Below are 9,746 nucleotides of genomic sequence, written 5' to 3' on the forward strand. Positions count from 1 at the left end.
TGCATTTTATCTTAAAACTTTTTACTAAACTTTCACGATCATTAAAAGGTAACCAAATGTCTATTAGAGTTTCAATGAATTTAGACCACATATGTTATGTTTATACAAAAAAATTATCACAACTAAACCCCCCACAGACCCTGCTTCTAAAATCAGATTTTTTTGACTACTCAAATACATTTCTGATTATTACTGAAAAAAATCTTAGCTCCCTATTCAGGGAAGTAGAAATGCACCTCTAATTTGACATAATCTAAGCTCTGACTCTGACCACTTTCCATCACCATAAAGCTCTCAGTCAAGCTACAGTGTAAAGAAGGGGCTGAAATGTATGGAAGGAGGAGAGCGCCCACTCTTAAATGATATATCCCCTCTACCACTATTCCAGCACCTGAAAAGTACATCACTTCCAAGAATTTTTTTGGGGAATGCACCAGTTGTCTGCAGCAGGAAAAGAGAGGGAAAAGAGAAGGATTGGAGGAAGAAAAGGGGGAGAGAAAAAGGGTTCCTGCGTCACGTTGCTTTAATTTGTTCTCCAGCTGCCAATGAAAACGATGACCCGAGAAGGTTTTTTTTTCTCTTTCTTTTCTCTCTTGGCTCCGCATCTCGGAATTGGAAAGCCACACAGCTGGAGACGCACTTTGAACAAGTGTAATATTTATGTGACAGAGAAGTCACTGATGCACTGATTTCATTCGCGATAACTGCTGGCTTTCTTCCCACCTAAGTCCTGACCCGTGTTCAGAGGAGCGTGTCACCTGTATATGGAGCTGTGCCAGCTTAATTAAACAGTTAAACGACTCAGTCAGGGGGAATCACACAATTTATCCCTTTTTATATGACTAAATATGGACATAAATCACATTTGTGACACATTAAACACGAATAACACGAATTATTGGCTTGTATTATCGCATTGTTTTGCCTTCATCATAAGAAAAGCTGTTTTTTGTACGTCTGGTTTATTTTATTTACAGTAACATTATCCTACTTCATATGTCTTGGTTTAATCAAGAAAGACTTGTGGGGAACAAATCGGGAGAAATCCGACACAAAGCATCAAAAGTGATATTGTGTCTCAGGTGACGAGGAGGGGCTGTGCTTCCACCTCTGAGTCAAGCGCAGTTCCTGCATTGTCCACTGCAATATATAAACTCGCAAAAACGGACATCTCCCGAAGCACTCACAAAGTTCGCAAAGCATAAAAACGCTCACTCTCATCCCTCTCTCTCCGAGGCTTTTGAGGTGATACTGCCTTGGCAGCGCGCGCAGAGGGTACAAGGCAGAAAGCGCAAGAGAAAGGTAGGACATTTAATTTTTTTCTGTACATCATTGTGAGAGAGCTGGAGGTTTGAGCTTTAAGTATGTCTGAACACTTTCGTGCGCACCTCGGTAATTACTTGAAGTTCTGTCTTCTTGGTTTATTTCCAGAACCATCCTCGGACTCGGGATATTCTGTCTGCAGTTTCCTAAAAAGCCAAACATGAAACCCCAGTTATTCGCCATAGACTTATTACTCGTGTGCATATCTTGCGGAGCAAGTGCACTGGCAACGACTGTTCGTGTTGCCTCCACGTCCCCGCCAGCGGCCAATATCACCAATCTTGGCGCAGCGCGCAGCAGTGGAACAGATGCGGCGACTCATCCTAAATCCAGGAGGAAGCGTTATATTAGTCAAAACGACATGCTTGCCATTCTTGACTACCATAACAAAGTAAGAGGGAAGGTGTTCCCTCCAGCCTCCAATATGGAATACATGGTAAGTAAAAGCTTTCATTCAAAACTCATTCGGTGCATAAATTCGGTGCATAAATTAACAGTCACCGCAGTTTGACTAAAACCTCTTCAGTCAGATAGATTTTTAGTACGGGTATAGTGTTAAAAAAAAGAGTGATAAACGTTTTCAGGTTTTATCCTCATCTGCTCTGCACATTTCATTGCCAAAGTAGTTGCCATTGGAGGAAGAGAGAGGTCTTGTATGATATCAGTAGCCTGCTGGCAGTTGAGCATTGAGAAAGTGTCAAAATGAAAGGCTACTGTTAGTTCACAACTTACATATCAATACAGTGCTCAAGTGTTGTCTCTTCATGTGATGAAACTACTGTAGGAAGTGTCTCTAACACAGCATTCAAGACATGATCCATTCCCAGTGAAAAAAAGCTAATGACAAGATGAGATGATAGAAAGTTTCTCCTCTTCTGAAACCACTTTGATGGATGATTTTTCTGTCTTGCCATGTGACCACCTGTAACAGAATGCTCGCTGCTAAATGAAGATGTTGTGTTGTAATCTTTATGTCAGTTACATAATGGATTTCCTGGCCTCCTCCATGTCACCCTTTGTGTTTAGGTGTGGGACGACACATTAGCAAAGACAGCTGAAGACTGGGCTCATGCCTGTCTGTGGGAGCATGGCCCGCCTCACCTCCTCAGGTTCCTGGGTCAAAACCTCTCTGTCAGGACAGGACGGTGAGTGACCTTTGACCCCCCTTCCCGCTCCCCGACATCTGCTGCTCCTCTCAGGGATGACTGTCTCTCAGCAGTAGAGGTCGTTTCCTTGTAGCCCCCTTTTTCTCTCTCCTAAAAGTTTCTGCACTGTGACCCAGGGACTGCTTAAGGAATGCTCCTGTGACCCTTTATATAAACAGAAGTTGTGCTGTCAGCTTTGACCCTTGAGGACAAAAGCTTATCCCTTTAGTGGGTCTTGACTTTCCATTTGGAAATACAGGGCACCTTCATGTGTTCCTGAACTTTTCAATTTTATTGAGGAACAACATGAGACTCAAGGGAAAAGAACTGACTCCAACTGCTTCTGTGCACTCGCAAAGAGGGCTCTTTTTCCCACAAAAAATTCCCAGAACTGCTTCGTAATAGCAATTTATTCCTTTCTTAAATCTTTTATGTCCAAAAGACCAGAACAATTATGATGCTTGAGCTTTTCCTCAACATTGAATCAGAAAGCTTATTAGCAGTTCAATAAAACACAGGATTCAGTGATTTATGTAGCTGCTATCTATTCCTTATTAAACAACATAACTGTATGTGATTGTGGTGGCACAGACCATGGGCATTTCATTCATTAATCTCAGGTCCTTTAATTGTTATTACGCTTGAAAAATGAAAAATGAACCAACATTCTTAACACCAACACAAAATGTATTCATGTTAATCAACACTGAGACTGAACTGTTGGAACATTCATTAAATAAAAGTTCTGAGAGAAGAAAGAAAACCAGATAAATGACTAGAAAGTCAGCAAACAGTTTGTATGAGAAGAGAAGTGGAACCCTGCTAACAGATGCTTTATTCAATCACAGTAGCTCCTCACTGTGACAAAACCTTATCCTTATTTTTGGCTTTCAGTAAGCCCTTGGCAAAAAAAAAAAAATGTTAACAGCTGCTAACATTTGGCTTTTGAGCAATGGGAAAGTTTAACCAGCATTCAGTTCTGCTTCAAATGGACTCTCTGGTGGTCACTAGTTTTTATCAACTCCAGCAGATGATAGTTTTCAGTGAGGACACTGCACTCAGAGATGCCAGAGTAGACACAGTGAAACTTCCTCTTTCCAGAAACACACATTTACCGACGCTAACATTTCACACTGAGGCTCTGAAACTAATAGCAGCAAATCGCAGTCAAAAAGAGATGTGATGGATTGATTTTATCCGTCTGCAAGACAGTGCTCAGTTTTTTGGTATCGGGGGAGTAAAAGACAATAAACTTATCATAAATTCTCTTGGATACAATGACTCCTCTCAGTCACAGTGGTTTGACCACTAAGGTGTCTAGTTTAGTCAGATAAGAAATTATCACTTTTTGAATTTCTCTGTATTTTCTTCACAGTTATCGATCCATTCTTCAGCTTGTTAAGCCTTGGTATGATGAGGTGAAGGATTACTCTTTCCCCTACCCCCGTGACTGCAACCCTCGATGCCCTCTCAGATGCTATGGGCCCATGTGTACCCACTATACACAGGTAGGATGATAGTTATTGCATTTTTCCTTGAAAGAAGTTGAATTTTAGCAGCAGTGAGATTAAGTGACAGCTGATCACTCTGTTTTGCAGATGGTGTGGGCGACATCTAACAAAGTCGGCTGTGCTGTTCACACGTGCCACAATATGAATGTATGGGGTGCAGTGTGGAAAAGAGCAACGTATTTAGTCTGCAACTACTCACCTAAGTAAGTACGCTTTGCAACCTGTGGGTTTACTGTGCATACTGTTATATAATCTGATTCAGTGTTAGTTTCATGCTTTAACATGATGACGGTACCATGACGACAGACTTAATCCCAGCTCAGCCCACTCTTGAGTATGTGCTGACTCATGAAATGCCACCCATGTTGATGGAGGATTCAGACAACCCAAAGGCAAGCTTGTGAACCACTACTGTGTTACCAAAGCAAAGAAAAAGTCTCCAAATAAAATTCAAAGCTTGGCCTGACTCGTGACTCACTTATGACCTTGGCTCCTTAATCCCACTGGTTTAAATCATACTCTATGTAAGAGCAAAAGACTCAGGACACTCATGAACTCCATGGGTTTGTTAACTTGAATTCTTTTCCCATTTATTGAGAGACGAGGTATAAAGTTCTGACTCAATCCTGCTTTCCACTCTACAGAGGTCACTGTCTACAAATGGGAAAGTCCGTGCATGATGCCAGCTGGCAAGAATTTAATGAACCCAAGTGATGTCAAGATAGAAGTTCAATTTAATCCTGTGGCTTTTAGATGCTTAAAATGTGTTTTACGTGCACACTAAGATAGGATTTATTATTTTTCTCTTTACAAACAATCTCACCTCAAGGTCAAAGCTGGTTTGATTTAAACATTTTCCATGGTTTCCAGCATATTGTTGTAGGTTGTCTTACCGATGATTACGTTATATGACTAAAAGCTGTAGAAATGGACCTTGTAATGACTGTTGAAAATGGCCCTTTAAAGATGATATCAATCCTTATTCCTTCTAATCTTGACTATTTGATCAAATATTTAATAATCGGTTGATTCAAGTTGATGTTTTTTTCTTTTAATCTAAAACAGGCATTTCTGTGGTCACTACCACATTCACTTACAGTAAATGTTGCTTTCTTCCAGGGGTAACTGGATCGGAGAGGCTCCCTACAAAGTGGGTGTACCCTGCTCCGCCTGCCCTCCCAGCTATGGGGGCTCATGCAGCAACAACATGTGCTTCCCAGCTCTCAAGACAAACTACCTGCACTGGTTCAAATAAGCACAGGTTTCCTCATAACATAAGCTGACAACCTACAGTACCACAGAGACATTATTTTAATTGAGTAAGGATTTGCACAACAGTCATGGACCACACTATTTTGTATATATAGGCTTATTTAAGGAACAAAACCAACATTTGAAGGCATTTAGCGATTTGATTACCTGTAAATAATTTGTAAATTAGTTACTTTTTTACCGGACTGCTATGACTATTTGAAATAATTAAATATATGAAAATATATTTATATGTAAAATGGGTCTTTTAACAGTGCATACTGTGTGGTGCTGCAAAAGTATTTGTTTTTACTATTTTAGTTTACAGTAGACAATGTGGTAATTAAGACATTGCAACTGTCACAGCTCCTCATACCTGCTCACTTTGGTGCTATGGGCATCACACCTTCATGCTGTGTGCCCTGCCTTCACAAGAATGTTAGGATGAAACGGGATCAAAAGGATCATAGCTTTTGAACTCAGAGGGAAACTCTACACTGGCGGTGTCAGCTTCACTGTTGCTTATATGCCAACAATGACTGTCAAACTTCACATTTAAAACATAACTTGGTAACTTGAATAAAAGCCTGCTTCTGTCACATTTTCAGAAATGAAATAGTAATACTATAATATGAAAGAGTATTACATAGGACATAGGACAGACCATCTGTAATCATAATAAGGTCCCTTTAGCTTCTCCTACTGCTTCTAATGGGATTTTCAAGCATCCACTGTTCCAAGTTACAACAACAGTAAGAGTGTGGATTAGTCACTAACTGGTTTCAGTCACTGCCGCTTCTACAATTGCATTTGCATTGTTTACTAGCCTACACAACAACCTTCTCTGTAGGGAGGTGCCTTAGAGGCACAGCTGAGGCACAGCAGAGAGGAACGAGGAGGGACCTGCAAGTTGTATTCATTTCCAAGTCAACTTTTTTGTCAAAGTTACCAAGTTGTGCTTTAAGTGTCCTGCAACAAACAACACAGAGTATACTGGGATGTTTCCATTTATAATACCTCTGTTGTCAAAGGTTTTCAAACAGTGCAATTTCAGTTTAAACCTGCACTAACTGACTTGAGTGTCATACTGACAATTCATCCTTTGGAGAATTTGCACAGTTTTATCCATATTTCATATGTTTAGAACAGACAGACCACATGCAATAAATCTGACCCACATATCTGTTCTGTAATGTACTCACATACATATGTAAGCATATAAGTATGTAGGTATATTGGTATGTTATATAGTATTATGTATATTCATATTTTCAGTATTTTGTTATGATCACTGATTTTGGTTTTGGGAATCAGGCACTCGAGTGCACCTTAATTGTTTGTAAATTTCTAAAATACCAGAAAATGTTGTTTCTTTTCTATGTGTAGATAATCAAACCATGACTATCCTAAAGCAACTATATTGTAAGTTATTCATTTTTGTATTGAAAAGATGTTTAAATGATATGGATTTTTCTTACTGTTTCGTAAAAGGATTGCAGTATATGAAAACATATTCAACATATCCAAAAGAACTAAAACACAAAAGTAGGAAAATAACATTTTCAGCACTGACAGTATTTAAATCAACAACGAGATATTTATGCAGTGAATTGCGTTTTTCCTTTTGTTTGTACAAGTAATAAAATGCTCTATTTTGATTGTTACTTACTGTCTTGTCTCTAGCCAAAACAGTGTTATTGTTCATTGCCCGGTCTGATGCTATCTGATGTGGATCAGCTTCCAAAAGTATCAGAATGGCTCTTTGATTCTCGTTTAAAATGGCATAATCTGCCAGTCATTGCTGGGGCTACAATTGAATCCAGAACAAGAAATAGCTGACATTGGCCCCAACTGTCTATGTCCCCATAAATGCATTGATAGCTGACTGGGTTTTAGGTGAACCTCCTGTGTTGGAGTTTGTCCATTGAAACCACTGACCTTTCTGAGAGGGAGAAGCAAAGAGCAGAAAGTTGCTTGATGTAAAGAGGTGGGGGAATGTATGCCAGGCCTGGCATCGAGAAACAACTGGTAAGGGGAAACAGTCCACCAAGTGACATTTTCTGCTATATTTTTGCAGAAAGTCGGTAAGAAACAGAAAGGTTGAACTTGGGATGTAAACTCATAGACACACTGATATGTTGAGCAGATGCTGCAGCTCCTGCTCTTTTCTCATGCTGGGTTAGCGTGATACTGGCTTTGAGTAGTCGGAATGAAAACTACAAAAGCAACAGGCTATCGAGGAAACACATTAGCACACATGGATGAGTCAACCGAATGTTATCAGTTAAACAAACGCATACACTAGTTAACTGCGAGCTGGACTGCAGTGAACATCTTCCCAGACAAATAAAGGCTGCTAATTTTTCACATTAAACTTTGTACAGCGTGAGTTTGAGGATTCAAAGCAATTCCATGATGAAATCAATGACATATATCCATGCAGTAGTCCAGCCTTATTAGACCTGCACACTCCCTGGGACCAGCCAACACAGAGTTTTCGAGGAACACATTAGTATGCATGGGGAAAATCCATCTGTCTGCAAAAATAGAGGATTTGATGGCAAACGTATGATTGATGGACAATTTAAGGCACATCCCTGTGATGTGAAGTAGTATGCAGTGGAGAGTGAGGCTGTCTGCTGGCCCCATTTATCTGGTTTGGCTATCAATAGTAGACGTAGAGCAGAGTTTGTGGATATGAATTTGAGATCAAGTCCCATTTGATGAGTGGAGTCAAGGATGCAAAAAACATCTGCAAACTGAATGGAATCTGTAAATTAATTCCTTACACCACAGGGTTCTATTGTTTCATTGATTTTGTGCTCAGCTTCGCTGATGCATCTATTTTTGTGTTCTGCTTCAGAGGAGCCTGTCTGTGCCTTATAAATATTTCCATGACAATCACTTGGTAGGTCTTCCTTTAGTACAGTCCCTGTAGTAATCTGAGTTCATTTGTGCTCATGACATTATTTGCATTTCATGCTTTTTTTCTTGGTTTACCATGAGATTGGGATCCAAAGTGACAAGCAGCAGGTCGTGCTTGATCGTTTTGGGTCCATGAAAAAGATAGAGATTGAGCGCATTTTCGGCCTCTAGTTGCTACAGTAATAAATCAACTTGATAATTCTATCAGCACATGTGAAGATACACCTCTCTTCCTAATAATGCACATGAATTACTGCCCTGTCAGATCAGCTGTTACTGCTGAAACAGTTAAGTCCCCCTTAAGTAAAAAGGCAGTGAAACGTTTATTTGCAAAGAAGAGTGAGATTTCATTGGAGCCAAGGTAGGTTGATAGATCGCAGTTTGAGGCAGTTTGTTTAAAAAATGTACAAGCAGTTCTCCAACCCCAATAGTAGTGAGAAGTGGGAGTAAGAGTTTATAACAGTTTGAGTATAATGTGTATTATTGAGTATAATGATGAAAAGGTAGGACAAAACTTATGTCTAAATGGATTGGTGTGGGTTGAGACGTTTTGTGATGTTTGCAGCACAGCTGCAGAAAGTCTCTTCTTTATTGTCTCTGCACTCCAACCTCTCTGGCCTCCCTGACTTCACAGAGTGCCTGACACTTGGCTTTGCTTCTCCTCGAGGAGGATATTGAGAGAGACTTCTAATTCATTGCATTTTTTTTTTTTAGTTCTCCAGTCTGAGAAGAACAGCAACTATGTTTATTTAACTCCCTTTGCAGCTCAGCCGTCGGAAATGCACCTTGTGCCCTACCCAAGTCTCCCTCTTCAAATGTTCGTAAAATCCTTCACTAGCAAAGCAGCACAGCAGCTTAAGGACATCAAAGTATAGCTAAAGTATCCTAAACAAACACAAACCTGTCAATGCTATGTAGATCCTGTACATTACTCCACCAGTTTTAGGAGTTTGCAACTTTTAACGTTCACAAAACTGAGCTTATTCCTATATCTGAGCTTAGGTCAGGTGAGAGCCAGTTGACTTGTTTCCCAAAGTCTGATGTCAGCTTCTGGAAGCATGTTTTGGGATCTGCTTGAGTGTTGGCACTGACATGTTAAAAAGTCTTTTACTGCCATAAATCTCTCAGCAAAGAGTTAACAGCAGGTTTTTTTTTTGCAGACCTTCTTCCCTCAAGCTGGATGCCCTTACTTCAAACAAGGAGTGAAAAATAAAGCTTTTTGGGTACACAGATCATTTGTGGTGTCTCGGACTCTCGGGTGCCTATTTTTATGTATAATACTGTTTATTTAGGATGGTATTGCTATAATATGCAATACCATGCATATGAAATGGGTCATTTCGTAGAGGTTTGTACGGCTGGACTCCCATTGCTTGAAACACACGAGTGAGTGCCGATGTTTCTCGCAATCAGCCACAATGAAATAGGACACCATTTTAGTTTTGACTATACGGCTTACGTTATGGTCACTTTTCTTGTCTAGTGACTTTTCCTTCTTATGTGGTCTAGTAAAATATAAATATAGCATTTGTGGCATACATCAGATGTACAATAGATAGTGCACGTTATAACAAAGGACATAAACTGGCGT

The 9,746-nt window shown here is 39.9% G+C and overlaps 1 protein-coding gene across 1 annotated transcript; it reads left to right on the forward strand.

The window, feature by feature from the left end:
- The first annotated feature begins 1,192 nt into the window (after positions 1 to 1,192).
- On the forward strand, positions 1,193 to 6,894 carry pi15a (peptidase inhibitor 15a). The gene is made up of 6 exons (XM_072378258.1): positions 1,193 to 1,302; positions 1,432 to 1,759; positions 2,350 to 2,468; positions 3,844 to 3,976; positions 4,067 to 4,182; positions 5,099 to 6,894. The coding sequence occupies exons 2-6, from the start codon at positions 1,484 to 1,486 to the stop codon at positions 5,232 to 5,234; spliced, it is 780 nt and encodes a 259-aa protein (XP_072234359.1). The 5' UTR covers positions 1,193 to 1,302; positions 1,432 to 1,483; the 3' UTR covers positions 5,235 to 6,894.
- Positions 6,895 to 9,746: the final 2,852 nt, after the last annotated feature.

This window comes from Leuresthes tenuis, unplaced genomic scaffold (assembly GCF_036924035.1).
Source record: "Leuresthes tenuis unplaced genomic scaffold, fLeuTen1.0.hap1 SCAF_24, whole genome shotgun sequence".
Classification (NCBI taxonomy): Eukaryota; Metazoa; Chordata; class Actinopteri; order Atheriniformes; family Atherinopsidae; genus Leuresthes; species Leuresthes tenuis.